Consider the following 18,899-nt stretch of genomic DNA (forward strand, 5'->3'; position numbering starts at 1 on the left):
TCATTTAACCACTGCATTTAAAGTGATATATGTAGTCAAATCCAAGATGTGGTACATTATCATGCTTTAACCCAGCCGGCACAGCAGAAATTCTTTACATAAATGGAAGAGAAAAAATGGAGAAAATATATCTGTAGAGAAATCACAGGGTAGGAATTTCCCTATCTTTTCTGTTCGCAGAGAGCCCACAAGAGTATTTACGGCTCTAGCGCTAATAATGCAGTGAAATTATTTTTGAATTATATTCGGAGGACTCACACGGTTGGAGAGCTAATTAATATTTTTGTTCCAACATTAAATAAACAATTATAACATACTATTTAGCATTTTAAATTCTCGAAGTGGACCATTGTGCGCGAAAGGTTGTTATTGTGATGAGTGCAAATGCTTCGATTTCAAGAATAACTTTATTCCCTAAGCCCTAACGATAAATTTCATTTCATGTTGACATTGGTGCAACTTTATAATAATTCATCTGCACGTAATTGGCACGTTTTAGGGGACGAGATGTCCTCAATACCCAACTTTGAGGTGTTTCTCGTCTGCTAACCGAAAGCCATACAAGAAGACTATCGATTTATACAATCGATATGATTGAAATCGAAATTCTGCCATGCTGCTCGAGTAACAACATCAACGGTTTGAAACGGTTGCAATCACGAATGTTTTGAAAGTTGTCTCTATTATTCCTCGTGCTGTATGAGTAAAAGCGGTTGAAAATGAAATATCTTTTACCAACGGAGTAACGCAGTAGCCTCTGCCCTGTCTCACGCCCTGAAATTTACGTAGACGAGTATGTAAACAATTGGATCTGTATTTGAAGCATGGAAGAAGTTGTTTGAAGTAAGTACCATTAATTTCTCTTTTGTTCTCCATGTTGAGCATTTACTAGTGCAATGTTACTGGAATAACGTATAATATATCAGCATTTCTTTCCATGTTCGTTATTAATATTTGAATCATGCATTTTCAAATTATTTTCTAGTGGAATAACTTGAGTGGAACTCGTTGGTGTTGTTATATCCTAATAGTGACGGAATTTCTATCGTCCTTTGTCGTCTATGATGTTATTGCAGCGCTAAATTTTCCCATCTAACGTCAAGATAAGTACCGTATCAGTCATATTTTAATTGTAGTCACTTGGGTGTGTTTTTAATGTGAAATAAGTCGTACGTCCCAAGTGTTGTGAGGATATGACGAAAATCATCGTTTTGATAAGAGTATACCTATTCCTCGACATTGGAGGTGAGTTTCATTATTTTCTCGTCATTACGTTTAACAGCTATACCATACTTCTTTGCAGAGATGCTGAAAACAGAGGAATTGTAGGCCCTAAATGGAGCTTTCTGTGGGAAAAGCCTTGGGCGAATGAACGGGCAGATGTCTAAAAATTATTTCTAAATTACGGTGTAGATGTGCCTAAATAAAGATAATTTTTTAGAGACTTATGATTTTTTGTGTGTAAAAATGTGTGGAAACCTCATCCCGCTTAGAGTTAGCAATAAAGGTAGTAATAAGCGAGCATCGAGTATTAGTCGCCGTTAGTTCGTAGCATGGCCTCTACGCGGCGCCCTACTCGCCGTTAGAGAAATGATTTCTCTTGTATTTAGGAAATCTTTCTCTTGGATTTCTCTAGTTTTTCTCTAACTTTTCTCCAAGATATACGTATATGATTTCTCTTAACGTATATGATTTCTCCGTTTTATACGGAAATTATACGTATATTTTGGTTCTATTTAAAACGTTGTGCCGGCTGGGAAGTGAATAAATAGGGAGGCATTGAAGAGTACATGAAATACTAAAGCAATCATCATACTTATATTTAAAATTATAATTACATCACATACTTACAATGTGGTTCATAAAACATTTGCCAAGTTAAGACACCTGTGAGAAGAGATAATTGGCCATGCGTTTTTGGCTATAACACGACACCAACAAGAAGTCTTCTAGAATAGAACTGATGGTAAAATCTAACTTCAATGATAAAATCTAACTTCAAAAGGTCAGCATCATTTGAAGAATGCCACAAAAATACTTTAACCTTTGCCTGCATAGCGAACTCTGATGATATCAGAATATATCTATATAGGTAATTCATTTATGACTGATACTATTACCATGAAAGTTGCCAAACATACAATTAATATTCAAATATTAAAAGAAAAAGGTAATGAACAAAAACTTTACCATTTGTAGAGAGGTAAGATACTTCTTCCACCAAATATACTTCTGGTACTTGGGGCCCATTGCTGCCATCATATAGTAGAAATACATTATTATGTGTACAAAAGTGTTCAGGAGACCAAAGAAAGTTGAGTGACCACCTGTAAGAAAAATCATTACGGAGAAATTAGCTTCCTCAAATTCATTTGAGATAATTATAACTGTGTGCAAGAAATTTTTTTAAAAACAGTGATCAATGTTGTACTGAATCATTAATATTTATGCAAAGCTAACCAATGAAACTGCATTAGAATGTCAATTTGATTAATTCAAATACAATGAACAAAAGCATTTACTTTCCTAATCATGTATATGACTGTTCTAGATCTCCTAGTTTCTCATGTTCATTGCATAGTGTCTAAATTGGAGTAATGATAACAAATTTTTTAAGGAACTTAAAAGCTTTGGTATACATATAACCATAATGCACATGTGCTTATTATATGCTCATGTGCCACCAGGTGCTTACACCTTAAGCAATACAATTCTTGAGAACAATGCTAAGCTAAATTCTTTCATTCTCCAGATGTTGGCTAGGGAGTATGTACTTCCTCTGAGGTGGTTTATAACTTCCCCCAGGGTGGAAGCACAATTTTGGAGGTGATGAAATATTGGAGAGATTGACAAGATAAAAAGCCGAGCATTTTTGGGATGTGCACTTAGAAAAAAATGATTAAACTTGATGAGAGAAGTTTATTACATGCTATACGGGAAAGGGCCTAGCTCAAAGCTCAATGACACACCCATCCCTGTATGATCACCAAAGTTTAACAATGCTTGGCCCAGACTAGGATTGTATGGGAAACCAGTTTATGATTTCCAAGATGCTTCCCAGACCTGAGAAGCAATGAACCACACTGAATGAGCTCCTAACATAATCAACTAATCCACTAAAGCCAAAAAATGCCATCAATTTTTCACTGTGGGTATACACAGAAGTAGGTGACGGAAAAAATGGAAAAAATACAAATCTCTTTATTTTCCTATGGCCAGAATACTTCAGATAAATAGTTCATGAGATGACATACCTGGGGTGAACTTGACTCCAAACCAAACACTCATTGGCATGCATCCATGGTGGATGACATGCAGAGTGCTCACATGCTGATTTTTCTTTCTTAAAACGAAGAATATCTGCAAATTAAAAGAAGAAAGAGTTAGCTCATCTATGAGAATTTGTCACTGTGAACACTTAATAACAAATGCATTGGTCAAAAAAGTATGGTACAAGGGATTGAATATGTATTATTGAAAATGTCCTGATAGTAAATGACAAAACCTGTAAGTGAAAGGGAGAAAAATTGAAGTCAGGAAAAATGTATTTCTCTGATAAATTTATAGCATCAAACTATAATTTGGCGACTTGGGCCACTTTAACATCATCTTTTAAATTTTTTTATTTTAATTCTACATGTAAGGCACCAAAAAAATACATCTGAAAGAAACTGATGTTCTAACTTCATGACAAGAATTAAATTCACAAAAAAAAATAGAATAAAAAAATCGGAAACTGATGATATCGATAGAAATTTGCACCTAACAAAGTTTATATTATTCATAGCAATGCTTACAATTTTAGATGATGCCAACTAATGACTGCTATCTACTTAAATGTACTAAATATGGGGAAAGAGAATTTTGTCAGAGGAACAAGATAGAAAATAGGAAATTATATTTAACGCTCATAAACATCAATGGAAAAGTCAGTTAGTCACTCACTTCCATTATCATATTTAGGATAAATAAAGTTGTTGCCTTGATGCATTGATCAATTACTAAGTTCACTTCAGTACTAGAAAGTAAAGTAAAAAAGCGTCTGTAAAATGGTTTTCTCACCACCCCCAATTTATGATAGAATTTATCAAACTTTATACCTTATCATAAGAACACTATTTTATGCAAGCCAGACCCCCAATTAAAGTTTCATAAAATAGCCTTCTTGTGACTGTAAAACTCATAATATGCATGAAACCAAATATATTTATCTGAGATGTTGTCATTTCCTTATGATGCCTTTTATGCGTAACAATAAGTTACATCATTCATTCAAAATGTAATCTTCAATTTTATTTAATTTAGAATTGATAACAAGAAATGCATGAAATTTTGTCAATAACGGTTGGATGCTTCGACCATTTTCACTTATAACATTAAATGGACAAATTTATGGAAAACGTACCAGTATAGACATTATTTTCATCAAGGAATATATGATACACAGTTTGCTAAATAGGCGCTGAATGTCTAATTGGTCTTGTAATTATGACCTCATCAGACTATTAATGGTTTAAAAAATTGTTCTCATATATTTAAGATAATAAAATAAGTACATTTATTATGGAGTCAACGGAAAAAATACTTACAGTGTCCATAAATTCTGTGAATTTGGAAAAGTAATACCACCAACAAGCATGTACCATCTGAAAAATAATTGGAAAGCAAAAATATTATAGCTTCCAATCAGCTAAAACAAATTTGAAAAATCAACATTAAGCTTTGATAAATTTTTAATTTGAAGATTTTAACTTGAAAATTTATAATTTTTCCAATGCAAATAAATTACTTTCAGATAAAAATAAATATAGTACAGTAAATTTGATCATATATTTAGATACTTAATGATGCATCACAAGGTAAATAAATGCATTTAACTTCTAAAAACAAAATTATAATTTTGCAAAATAAAAGATACAGCAAAAGAAAGTTAAAAGCAAAATGCATAAAATAAAAATTGAATGTACAACAACAGCTCAAGGCAATTTACATTGCTTGCAAGTTCATATTAGTCTGACACAATAAGCAGTCAAGACTGTAAAGTTCATACGCACTGTGCTCCTCTAAATAAGTAGCAGATGTAGCAAAGAATTTGATTGGCATTAAGGATGCAAGCTACAACTAAGAAACAAGACAGAGAAAGAGAGAGGAAGGTCTACTTCTTATCTTTCTACACTCACCCTCAAAGTCACGGGGTGATTAGAATAGTCGACTGGCTGACACCGAAAATTATAGTGGCCAGTTAGCCAACCTGACATGCCTATCTGCAATCAGATCAATGAGTAATAATGCTTAGTCTCTTTATTTTTCTCAGGTATGCAAGCTACTTCTACAAACTTCAATGTGGTCGGAGAAACAGGTACTTTCTCAGCAGGTGAGAGAGAAAGATAGCATGCAAGCCAATCAAATAGTAAACATGGACAGGATAAAAATATGGAAGCTGAAAAACAAACATTACTGCACGTAACAATAAAAAAGACAGATGGCTGCAATTTTTTTCATCTCATAGCTGTAATCACAGGTTATAACATTTTTCCAGATTAAAAAAAATTGCAAACCATAAGTGCATTTATCATTATCCCAACCAAAAATAACATGAAGCAAGGAACACCTATTAATTCTAAGTAATGGAAAAATAAATTAGTTTTTTTTTACCTTTCCCTTTTAATACACAAGGAAATTGATCTTAACTATAACCTTGTATCAGGGATTAATATAACACCAATAAGTACTTTCTTAGGGAGAAAAGTAACATTCCAGAGTTAAGGGGAAGATAAAGGAGCAGGGGATTAAATTGGTCATGGAAAAGAGACCCATTATAACAAGCATTCCATCCATCAGAGATTTTCCTTAATTTCATGCAGAACAGAACCTCCATCTATACTCCTCAGATTCAGTCTACAGTAAGACAATGGAATGATAAAAGCAGAAATCGATTAAGGTGCAGCAGCCAAATGCAGGACAATGAGTCAAACGGCACTAACGTGTACGTCCACAATACTTGCATATCTAATGCAATCATTGAAAGTACGGCAGATGGTTTAAAAGAAAAATTCATAGCAAAACTAAAATGAAGTGCAAATGAATTTTACTCGAAGGTCAAAAATCTTGACGAATGAACTTCCAAAGCATCAAAAGACAAAAGCTAAAACTGAGCACACTCACAAATAAATGTTTCCATAGGTGTAAGCAGCACGCTAAGTCCTAAAACTCCAGGCCATCCTCACAAATTTACTTGGAAGAACAACACAACAAGGTCAATTATTGAAACCGAAGTCGAGATAAGTAAGGCATAAACATGCTTGTGAAAATTCACAGTTTCTACAACAATTTAGCATTCATGAGGCTATAGCAATTTCCAAAAATGCACATGAGAGAACAAACAACTACTGAAAGACGATCATGCAACATATTTTGGAGCACAAATCATTCCATTCTCTTGTTGATCAATGCCATTAAAGCTGAACGAAGCGGTTATTTAAGCATAAAAAAGATTTCAATTGCATGGGGATGAATGTAAGCTATGATAACGTCAACAGTAAGGAATGACTTTATGAGGAACCACTCACCCGAACAGCTGTCTCACCTAAGGAATAGTCAACAGGTTGGCAAGTGACTTTATATCCTAGGAACCAACCACCCATTCCATACTGTAAACAAAGAGGTTTGAATGGGTCAGGGAGAAGCACAGGGTTACACCCAGGGAACCAGAGAACAGAACATACAATGCCACCATACCACAACTTCTTATTAAAAGCCAACCAAGCTATAAGGAAACCAACATGTACATTAAAGATGGTACCAATTACAGCCATTAAATAAATGTAAGAAGCTGGATGATTAATGGGTAGCTAGGTACATACTATACTTATTTTGGTAGTACTGGTATGGTAGGATTAGTCAAGGCTTAGCCACTTCCACTGAATCATAAAGGTTTACACCATGGATGATAAAAGTCATCATAAATATGGCATCATGAATTCCATTTTTCTCGGAGTAAGTAACAGATATTTTCAAGATTTAATTTTACAGTAAAGTATGTATCGTTTTTAGTTAAGTCTCTACATTCACAAATCACTAAGATTATTTAAAAAAGAGAGAATCTGTATGATTCAAGATGTACCCTATTGAGTACAATAAAACAAATGCATACGTACACAAACAAATAAAAGGTTCTACCGAAAACGTTATATTAACTACCTCAAAAAAGCAAAAGGAAGATTTCCTTCACCAGACAGAGATACGTACAATATGCTAATACTTAAAAACGTAGTAATGCTTTTGGTATGGATTTCTAGCACGTAAGGCATTACGTGAGGTAATTAATTGAATAAAGCTTACTTTCTGAAGAAAGATTTTCATAGGTAAGTACAAATTAAGTGACACAAAAATTAGTTTGGTAACTACAACATTATGGAAGGCTCCACTTGTTAGCAGATTGAAGAGAAAAACATTGAATTTCCATTGCCTTTTTTTAGTCAAACTGCAAACATATAAGTTTTACATTTACAAATTGGAGAAAATTAGCATTCAAAAAGCTGTAAATAAATGATCATAAGTACATGAGTAATTATTTCACTGTCAATGTCAAGATGATAAATTAAATTGCATAAGCTTTTCATAGTTATATGTGATAATATTTTCACCTGAACATCAATGTCTCAAATGACAACATATTTTTATACAGATTTCAACCTCAAAAGAATCCATTCGATATTTTTACAAGCTCGAGAGCATTCATGCAAATGAATTACATTTTCCTCTGCTATATCTCAGGTAATTCATTTGCTTTCAGGAATTATAATGCAAAAAATTTAATTCACCATACCAAAAGACTATTTGCCTGGATTTTATGTTACACATAATGACATTTGCCATGATAAATTTTTTTTAGGAAAACGATGGAAACATTTTTATGACTTTTTAAAACACCCATGACATGCACATCTTATAAAAGTAAAAAAATTAATAATAAATAATGTGGAGGAAATTGACCAATAAATCCATGGAGAACCTGGTAGATTACCTACTCATAATCTACAGCATCCATCAACCTTATTTAAAAAAATACCAGTGCAAAGGTAATGTAAAGAATTCCCTTTGCTAGTACATCGAAAAAAAACAATAGGTACTCTCAGGGAAAAGTAGTGAGGAGATGCCTGAAAGTGAATTAGTGATAAGCATGAACACACATTCATTGTTCACTTCCAAATAGAAGGTGAAGGAGCCGCACATCTCGGATGCATTACCCACATAACTCCGATGAGATCCACAGCAGCAAAACTGTAATTTTTATCCCATTTTTTAAAAAAATGCCTCCTTATTTTAGCTCAGGAAAGGAGAATTAAATGTTTAAAGCATGCACGTGATGGTTAAACAGAAGGACTAGTGAGTACCCTCAATATGTCAAGACATAAAGAAAACCAAGGTAGTTAAAAGGACATGACACGCATGCAATAATTATCCCAGCATTTCAGCCTAGACAAGAGATAGGAGTCATCCCAGGAACAATCAAGGCATGGAAGCAGGATAGAAACCTTGTCATCTCACAGTGCTCAAAATAAAACCTTCCTCCCTCTAGATTGGTTTGTTCTCAGCTAATACTCCTCAATTCCTACACTTATTTCACATATTACTCGTTGCATTCAATATATCATACTCACCTTTTCATTCATTAACACATTCAATAAGTATAAATTTGTTACAACCATTCTCTAGCATTGAAAAAAATTTTCTTAGGTAAGATGGTCTGGCTGAGATGTAAAATTACACCACAGTTTTCGCTTGTAGTTAGACTGAGATGCCAAACAGCTGAGGGAGAATGGCAAGGCCTTGAATTCATGACATTCACATGCTACAATAGCCCACGATGCCTAGAATTCTAGGCGTCCTTATTGAATATGTCAAATATGAATTTTTTCCTACGCTCTTCCTCACTAATCTAGTCATGTCTAATTATCCCTAACATAACAGCTGCATACTTACAAAGATGCCTTGCAATTGGAAGTCATGCGCAGATCCTCTATCTAACGATTTATTCAGGCGATATAAGTCAGCCGACTAAGACTAGTACTAAAAACACTCAAGTTTGCACGCCGACATCGAATAGCCTCCGACTTTGTTCGCTCCAAAAGAATCCATCAATAGAGTACCCTTTGAGGGACAATGAAGAGGAGATGTCGAACATGTGACAGAGGGCTGATAGCCCACTCACCCGATTAGCAACAGGATTGTCTGAATAGTCCACTGGCTGGCACCTAAAACTGTAGTGGTGAAGCCATCCACCCATCAGGCACTAATGGAAAGTGCCAAGTAAGAGGTGTTAAATCATGCAATCTCAACAAAGATAATGTGTATTATGCATTATCATCATGCAACAAAAACACTCAGTGCTTCATACTTCACAGGACCTGAATATCACCAAATTAATAAAAATAATACAGTAAGCCCCCAACTGCCTTTTGAGTTCTGATCTGGACGTCACTCAGAGCAATTAAATTTTTTAAATGACAGGATGAGATACCGTAATTCGGAGGAAGCTGATTAACAAGAACAAGAAAACCATTACTGATCATGTGTGTTAAAATGGTTGCTTAAGGCACTGGTTGTGAGTAATAAAACCTTGCAGTAGGAGTTTAAGTATACTCTTTTCTAAGAATAAAATGATACAAAGTAAACCTGACAACTTGGAGTGATCCAAACGACCAAAATGATAAATAGTACGAGCACTAAGGTTTCCATTAAGACCATAATAATATCCCTTTCAAAGGATTATTGCAATGGAAATTTAAAAATGGAAACACAAATTGATGAAATTGGGTACTAAATCAGATCACAGATTACCGAGGCATTTACTACGTTTTGAATGTAAAAAAGAAAAATTTATTCATTGGACAGTCAAGTGAAAAGCAACAAATTTCATTTAACTCACTCAAGGCAACTTGGAAAAATATATAGGCATGCAAACGTGAATTGGTTCAATAAAACATTTAAGTTATTTAGCTATTTATCGCTTATTGCAGTCAATGAAAAAGAAGTTAATACAATGGGAACAATAGAACACAATCGCATCCACTGACCCTCCATTGGCAAACAACAATTTTTCAGTTTTGACTTCCGTGGTATTTGGGGGCTTACAATATTTAATGAACTCTTTGAATATCACACAAAATAGAAAAATTAGAAAATAATCACTGCAAACAAAAAAAAATTATGTGCAAAAAAATACTTGCAGAAAATTCTTCAAAACCTCAGTTAAATACAGAATCATTGCCTGATAGGTCTTTTAAAAAATCATAACATTACATACCTAACCTGAATACATTTTCAACATAGAAAACACATGCAATATTTAAAAAACCGTGCTAATACATTATGTATATGCTCTTCAAACTTCGCCGGAGAAATGGATATCACTTCGTAAATAACTGTATTTTTTTGTGATGGCATGCATGAAATTATACATCAAACATGGAGTTAAGGTGCTTCAAGAGAATTTCTGCATGATAATAAATTGGCCAAAGTTATCTTGCAAACAAGAGCCAAGCTCATCCAAAATCTACTATATTTTTCATGGGAAGGACAAACCAGTGCAATATCATAGTGGATCAAATTTCTACAGTGCATTTTCTGTGGTTATTAAAAAATTACTTCAGTCATCATGGAATGCTTCACTAGCATGCTAGGTGATTTTAAAGATTATTTATAAAAGAATATTCAACCATGAAGATATTCATACCACACTCAAGGTTTGTTAACTACATATATACATACATATTCCACTCCACAACTGTGAGCCGACTTCGTCTTAAGAATATATCTGTATGCTTTCTAAAATACAAAATTTTGGCTGATTTAATTTGACTAGATTTCATTATTGGTTTAATACTTTTACACAAAAGAACACTGAACTATAGCATGCCACATTAATTACCCAATAACTGTTATATACATTCAATGGGCATAAAATATACTAAAAATTGATGAGTAATGACTTTGTACAAGTGCAGGACCAACAGAAATGCATTACTTGGATAAATTTACAAGAGTTCAGTTGATATGTACAGAGCTAAAAACATTTATTTCCCTTTCCCTCAGCTAATTAAATTTTTGATAAATTACATTTCTAAATCTAATTCCACAGTTTTGCATCCAAGCCTGGATGGAAATTTACCTTCTATTAATCAGAAAAGTTATTCATAAATACATATTTGAAACAATACCATTTCATGATTTTAGAAAACGTGAGGAGAGAGAATTTACGAAATCATGGCAGCTAGCTTTCCATTCATGCAAAGAAATTCCTTTTGGGGAACGTCTCGTGATACACCCAATGTCATACATAATTTTTAAAACAAACACAATACAGTTAAGTTATCAGTGTATCTTTTATCATATTTATTACTGCCTGTTAGAGCTTTTATATGATGTTGCATGGCTGCAACTGATACAGAATGAAAAAATTACCCCCTAAGTAATCACTGCAGGGATCACATAACAACTCTTCACTGATAAACTTTAAAATGACATAATTTTCTCTGAAGAAAAGAGGAATTTAACTTACTTACTCTGATATCTCCATGCTCGATATCGTGATTTACTAGTGTGAATTAATTTAAACGTATTCACAGAAGCCATATGGACTTGTTGTTTATGCAACTGCTTGCTGTGGAATGATTTAGATAATTTATCTGCTGTACTAAATGTAATGAGGTATGATGACTCAATAGTGTCAACAATTGGCAATTAGGAATTCAGCATTTTTTTACCCCCCTGATATTTTCCAGAAGTCATGAAATTTTACCCAATTCATAGAGATTTGCAGGTCTTAACTTTTCTTCAACAAATTTAAAAATAACTCTATGCCAATAAAATCAAAATAACACTATTGAATATTCTGTAAGCAAACATCACACACCGAGTAACACAACTGAAAGAAACAAAAGAAAGATTATAAAATACAAATGTAAACAACTGCAATTCTCCTCGTGCACTCTCCAGGATGATCTCTCAACTAAGAAGACAGCGATGGACTAAATAAAGATAAGGAAAATAAATGAATTATGCGATCAAAAGTAAGGACAATCTGATCCCACACAGATGCAGCAGTGAACTCCACATAAAGTAATTTCATGATTAGTAGCAGTAACAGCAATGCAAACAGAATATCATGAAACATTGGAGATGCATGAGAGCACAAAAAACTGTCACATTTATTACTCTCCCCACGCTTCAACAGGTACATTTAAATTTTAGCATACATTTATTTCTTTTACAATCCACCAAAAGAAATAGTTAGGAGAAATTTCACAAAAATACTGGCCTTTTATATGAGAATAACAATTGGCTGATGGAAATTTCAGAAGGTTTAAGTATTTACGTTCAAAGCAATCAATGAAATTTTAAGGAAATTTTTACATTCACCAGCAAAAAAAAACTTGAAAATTACTGTAATGGATGGCCTGAATAGCAGTAACCTCGATAGAAAAAGAGGTTGCTGTGGAGAATAAAAGTTAACACTGTTGTAAAATGATACAACTTACCTCATAGAAAAGCCAAGTGGAGAACACAACCTGGAAGAAATTATAACCAATGAGGACCCTCCGCAGCTCGAGAGGTTTGCGATTCCCCATTATACGTGGACCCAACACCTTCACCAAGTAGACATATGTAAAGCATATGATGAGCGTGGGGAGTGGAGAACTCATGAGGAACCAATCTCTAACTCTTGGATCTGTGGGAAACAAAAAAGTTGCAGGATGAAGAACTGTGAATTTTGAAAAGAAAAAACATAGTTGAGGGGTTTTCAATTCAATGACCATCGCAAATAGGACGCTAGAGAGCAGTTGGAAATTTTAAAACTTGTTGAAAACCAAGACAGCACTGTGATTAACAAATATCTTTACCCATGCTTTCCCCTTACTCAGGCATCCATTTTAAAATAAATCTCTTCCTCCATTAGGTAACTAGGTTACAAGAATAAAGAATACTACATAATAATTTAAGCCAGATGATGATGATTACTCATCCAAACGACCCAATTCGCTAAATGTAAAAAAGTAGTGGTATAAGTAAAAGTGAAATATTTTAGAAGCCTTAGAATGGAATACCACACATGCAAAAATGAGTTAATGCAATTGGCTCATAAATGAGGGATCAGGCTGATAAATTATGTAATAACAGCAACAAAATTTTTTCCCCAGGAATTATTTTATATCCCTCCCTATTAGACTAAATAGATTTGGTCCCATAAAAACCTCAGCATTTTCATTCACAAGGATAAATCACTATTTCTAGCTGGAATTCTCATAGAAAGGTAACAGGGAAATCATAAATTTGGATCAGTGTGGTAAAACCAAAAGCAATAAATATGTTCCTTAACATATAATTTATTTCGATCACACTTGTCGTTTTATTCATAAATCTGGTCCCAAAAGGTTCCAGGTTATCATCACCATGAATATTTAACTTTGAAAATAAATTACTGTGAAGAGCTAAACTACATAGTAACTTGTACAGGATAAGGTTGATAAATTTTCCAGAACTAGAATATTTAAACATTTGCTCAAAAATATGCATACATGTTCTCATATCCTTGAGTCACTCAGATAAATTAAGTCCAGCAATATTCCAGTTTTTGCATCTACTTCAATGAAAGATGATTCAAAATAGAAACTGGAGAGCAAGAGTACAGGATAAGCATAAATCCAGGGGCTATTTAATAATTTTACCGGTACCAATAGAATAGAACGTTAAAAAAGATAGTATAACACCTTGATTAGCATGAATATAACTCAGAAAGAGCCAAGATTTTCATATTCTCGGAGAAAAATGGCTTGGAACAGAAAATAACGTCGAAATTTACAAGAATTCTTGAAGCAGATTAATAGGGTATATCTAATTTTTCTCCCAACCCTCTTAGGTCAGCCAAATCTCCAAGGAAGGAACAATGTCACAGTTGGACGACTTTTTACAGACACGACGGAGAGAGATGTTATGCAACCTCAAGAGAACATCAAATAGTTTCTCTCGAGTGAAAGCTAAAGTTGGCAACTCGAGACTTCCCTATTTATAAAAGCAAGACCACCAAGCGGTGACTAATATGCCAAAACGCGACACCGAAGCTTATTTGATGCCTGGGCGCAAAAATCTGCTCCCAACAGATAGGGAACTCCAGAATTTCCACTTCTCAAGACTATTTGAAAGGGGCTAGTCCCATTAGAAGGAAATCCCGCGATGACAGGGGAGATTCAGGAAATATATGGAGGTGGAAACAGAGAAGTCACATGTAGTGGGCGAATGCAATCTGGAGATCTTCTTGTCGGATGTTTTTTCAGGGTTAAAATTTCATACTTAGCAACGATTGGGAGCCAAATGTTCTCGACTAGCAGGTCCCATTAACATGAAGTTCAATCGCAAACATATCGAAAAGGAGAAACCATACCGGAAACTTCGATACCGACATCAGACTACCTTGCGAATTAAATGCTTAACAATTGATTCAATTAACGAAATATACACAATGATAATAGTGATATTAGATGATTAGTTCCACAAAATTTACCCCATCAACAGCAAGTCATTCCAACTTTTAAAATAGTTTTAAAGTTTCAATCGTTTTGCTCCATTCGTTTTGCTTTGTCTTCTTTTTTGTCTACCACTAATCTCGAGGAGAAATAATCATAAGATGACGAAGCAGAATTGACTCATCATATGGAATTTCTTGGTTTCCTTTACGACAGAAATTCTCCCAGTGTTTCAAAGATAACAAACTATATCGATTCCTTACAAATTTTTCCACGTCAGTTAGCCGTAAATTTGCCTTTGGTGGCCACCTATCTACCGTGGCGGCCATAAAACAGCGATCCACCCATCTACCATGGAAGAAACCGGTCCTTTCACGAGGCTCTTAGTCGTCGAAATGGAAGATGAAATTAATTTCTGTTTTTTTGGGCAATTCGAAGTCCACAGCGACCCACTTGTAAGTAGCCCTGACTGGAATGAATGCTTTCAAACCATTTGCCACACGCAACGGGCAAAAATGACAACAATACTTTCATAATACTGGAAGAGAAAATTAGGCGTAGATCTTGGTTTCACTTAGGAAAATAAAATTTTAAAAAATGTTCAAAACTGCTTGATAGCTCAGAATATTGCGGCGACACAATGGGAGATTACTAACTATTATTTTGGAGGTCATAACTACAGCAAGTCGTCATTTAAACTAAAAATTTGTCGAAGAACCACCATTAAATTTTAGGAGAACCTGAGTATCATGCAGCAATAGTTAACTGCTATTATCAACCCCGACACGTTTCTCCGCAAATCTTTAGCGCGGTTAAAAGTGATTTTAAGACAGTGTGATAATAAGAAAAATAAATCGCCGGATTATTTCATCTTATGAACTACTCAATAGACTTCTCAATACTTGTCAAACACTTTCGATCAATCACTCAAGCACAATGAAGTTTTGAGACCCTTTGCTGCTCGTCATCAACTGCTGCGAGGAAGTAAAGTGCGTTACACGAATTAAACCGGGAGCCGCTTGAGACTCGGCTACGTGCTAGGCTTAGCTTGGCCAAATAAAGAAAATATCTTTTAGAGCGACACGGAGAGAAACACGTTAGAACCGCACTATATGTCTAGGTCCTATACAAAAGATAAAATACGTGAGAATTTTCCCGATCTGAGGAATGGAAATGCGTTTTCTTACACGCAATGGATGCCGGGCCGAACTCAAGCAGTAAATCTCTCACAACAAGAGCCGATTTTTCGGAGATTTTCTGACAGGATAACGACTGATGACCTAACAACCCCCTCCACAAGCCTATTGAAGGAGCTTGCAGGGCAGTAAGAAGATGTAGATGCGTTTCTATCACGCCTTTAGCGTAGTTAATACTTCGAGGAGAAACACGGATTCATTTCCAGGTTCACATTTGCAGACGAGAAAAAAAAGCAAATCCTTCGTTCCGATTAGCTAATTCGAAGAAGACGCCAACAAGTGTTTCATGGATCTTCGGCAGACAACTATGACCCCCTTAAACAGCCCCGAAGGGAGTTATGTTGACCAGATGACTTTATCTTTCGATTTCCATTGTAGTTGATGTGGATATCGAAATGTAGTCGAAATCTTGATAAAATGGGGGTTTCACGATGCGATATGTTAAAATTAGAAGATTTGGTGGATACTCAGTTCCAATACCACACTGCATTTCTAATTGCAGCATAAATTATCACGCCAAATGCAGTCCTACCTCATAACCAGTGCAAATGATGAGGCCACGTTAAGATGCTAAAGCGGACTCGTAAAAAAATAATTACTTTTAGGGGAGTAATTTAATTAGAAATGCTATTGCGTGATGTGATAAAAATGAAGCCCACATCAGAGGTGGGGACAGGTGAATTTAGTTTACAGGAATCATATAAAAATACGCGAATAAGGTGGGAACTCGATTGAAATTTTGAGCGCAAGCATTTCAATTTTGATATAGCATGGGTAGACACTTGAGCAAAAAGTAAATTAAAAAAATTAGCTAAATTTTGCACAATGGGGCACTTTCAAGAATCCATTGTGAATGACGTAGACCTGAATGATGAATACGTTTTGATGTCATGACCGGTCATGGTGAGCGATAAAATTCCATTCACTTGGTAGCGAAATACTACAAATCCCTTGTTTCCATGCCGTGCCAACGAGGATTTTCGGGCCGCGGCATAAAAAAAGTTCAAGATAACTCTAAATTTTCGTTTAAATATTTTATGATCGAGTAAAAAAACAAGCCTTGACCACACATTGGAATCTCGAACAGTAGACTGCTGTCTCCGAAAGCCGATGTCTCAAAAATACTTTAAGTAAATGAATTAATAGTACATTTTTCCAGGTAGAAATTAAGTCCACGTCATACGTCCAATGAACAGCTACAACAGGTTGCAAAGCATTGCAACGCACTATCCTGGGTGGTGTATTGACAAGATGTTTCATAATATAGTTACACTTTATACGAAGATGACGGTAAAAAATACAGATACGCATACAAAAATGTGAATCAATCCTGGTAAACAATTACGGGAGAGTTTGGAATCACACAGGAGTGAATTAAATGATTAAGAAAAAATAACAATTAGCATGTATTCGGTTTCATTCTTCTCTCACTTGAATAATGACAGATATCTCGAGCCTGCAGGCGTCGATGAAACAAATCAGAGAAACTCTCACATACTTAAGAAGACCCCACAAAATTCCATGTTCTCACATGCGCTGGTACAATATGGACCTCTTCTCACGCATGAACAACACTCCTTACGCTAGGTTAGACAAAAGGTAGCTTCCCAGCTAGCTAAAGTGATAATATACATGCATATAATAATACAATGCATTGTTTCATTGATTTGATCCATTTTGAGAGATATACATATCTAATGTCAATGTCAAATCTTCTTTTAAATTAGATGCCACATCTCTCAAAATGAGTGTGTCCCTGAAATCCAAGCATATTATATGCATATGTAATCACTTGCGATAGCTGGATTACAGCATGTACAAAATATAGCGTGATATCAACGTACAAGTAACATTGGTAGCCGAACTGAACACCCACGATTCTTTCCCAAACCAATACTCACCCCCATTTTTCTCCCATATGTCGTTGTACCCGTCGACCAATCGCTTGATGTACGAAGCCATGGCTGCTACTCGCTACCGAACCTGCGAATGGAAGAAAAAAAGAAGAGTTTAGCGGGAGATGCGACAGCAATTCCAACCAGGGGAAGAATGCGTGACTGCTGAATGCAGAGTGCCAAAGATGGGGTGGGTGGGGAGAATGCGTGGCAAGAGAGAATGCTGAGCGAGGCGACGCACGGGGCCAATCAAGTGATCGGACGGCTATAACGACAACACGGCAGACGAGTCATGTTCTCGAGCATTCAGAAATGACAGAGGAAAACATCGAATACTTGTAATGGATCGCAGTGAATAGCGAAAGTAAAACAAACCGCGTATCGCAGACAAATTCGACAAATGTACAGACACAAATGATGTGAGCAGTAGGGGGGTGCAATTTAGTGTTGAAACCTCCAGAAGTCAAAATATGTACTAAAAACTATAGGTCTCATAGACGGATAACATAAGAGAATAATAATAACATAATTTATCAATACTTTACTAATTTAATACTTTAATTCACATTTTATAATTATACATCGCGTAAAAAGTAAGGCCAAAGTAGAGGGAATATTGAACACGGAAGAAAAAGTTTTTTTCGCGTTAAACTTAATGAGATGCCCAAAAGAGTAGTTTTGGCTCGGCCACCAGACTAAATAGTGAAATTACCCACCACGTATACTTATTATGGAAATACCACGCTGGAATAAAACCAAAAGCCCGTCACAATTAAAACAATCCCCATGGACATTTTCATGAGATGGTAACCACACTCTTGCTCCCCATCATAATGAAACCAAGGCCAAATAGATAATATTTTCACCAATAAAACCAACACCGCATTAGCATGCGCGATCATCATTCCAGAATACCATTTAAAAGACTTTATAAGGTCTACAGCAAAGGAAAATTTCTTTCACCTGGGCAAGAGTTCTCCAATTGAGGCGTAACCAAAGAAATGCAGCCAACAATCGCGGTAAGAAGTATGTCACATTCTTGTGCAGAAAAGAGTTAGACTCAAATTTTAAATGTTTGAACGACTGATACTTAGGTCACAGATTCACATAAGCGGCAAAATCACAAGCCGAGCGCTATCCTACGAGAATAACGATATTTTCAACCATTTCCACCTATTTTGGTCCTATTTACAACCCTCATGCGTCAGGCATGTTAAGAAACGTTAGTAAAGCATCATTAAAACGTTAGACACATATTATTTAACACAGACGACACTTAGCAC

The 18,899-nt window shown here is 35.2% G+C and overlaps 1 protein-coding gene and 1 long non-coding RNA gene across 6 annotated transcripts in view; one reads left to right on the top strand and one right to left on the bottom strand.

Moving 5' to 3' along the window:
* Positions 1–18,899, bottom strand: part of LOC124158895 (elongation of very long chain fatty acids protein AAEL008004-like) — a 126,767-nt gene that overhangs the window by 10,796 nt on the left and 97,072 nt on the right. For 3 of the 5 annotated variants that reach the window (XM_046534308.1, XM_046534323.1, XM_046534315.1), the window contains 6 exons: positions 17,623–17,704; positions 12,543–12,733; positions 5,181–5,264; positions 4,590–4,646; positions 3,255–3,360; positions 2,191–2,327 (listed from right to left, as the gene is read on the bottom strand). In XM_046534308.1, coding sequence (XP_046390264.1) covers positions 2,191–2,327; positions 3,255–3,360; positions 4,590–4,646; positions 5,181–5,264; positions 12,543–12,733; positions 17,623–17,683 — 636 coding nt within the window. In that variant the 5' untranslated portion in view covers positions 17,684–17,704. Of the gene's footprint in view, positions 1–2,190; positions 2,328–3,254; positions 3,361–4,589; positions 4,647–5,180; positions 5,265–9,214; positions 9,296–12,542; positions 12,734–17,622; positions 17,705–18,899 lie in introns of all 5 variants that reach the window. The other 2 variants (XM_046534340.1, XM_046534332.1) reach the window with 2 other exon arrangements.
* Positions 67–1,444, top strand: LOC124158924. The gene is made up of 2 exons (XR_006864886.1): positions 67–843; positions 986–1,444. It is a non-coding gene; the product is annotated as an uncharacterized LOC124158924 (long non-coding RNA).

Source organism: Ischnura elegans, chromosome 1, assembly GCF_921293095.1.
Source record: "Ischnura elegans chromosome 1, ioIscEleg1.1, whole genome shotgun sequence".
Classification (NCBI taxonomy): domain Eukaryota; kingdom Metazoa; phylum Arthropoda; class Insecta; order Odonata; family Coenagrionidae; genus Ischnura; species Ischnura elegans.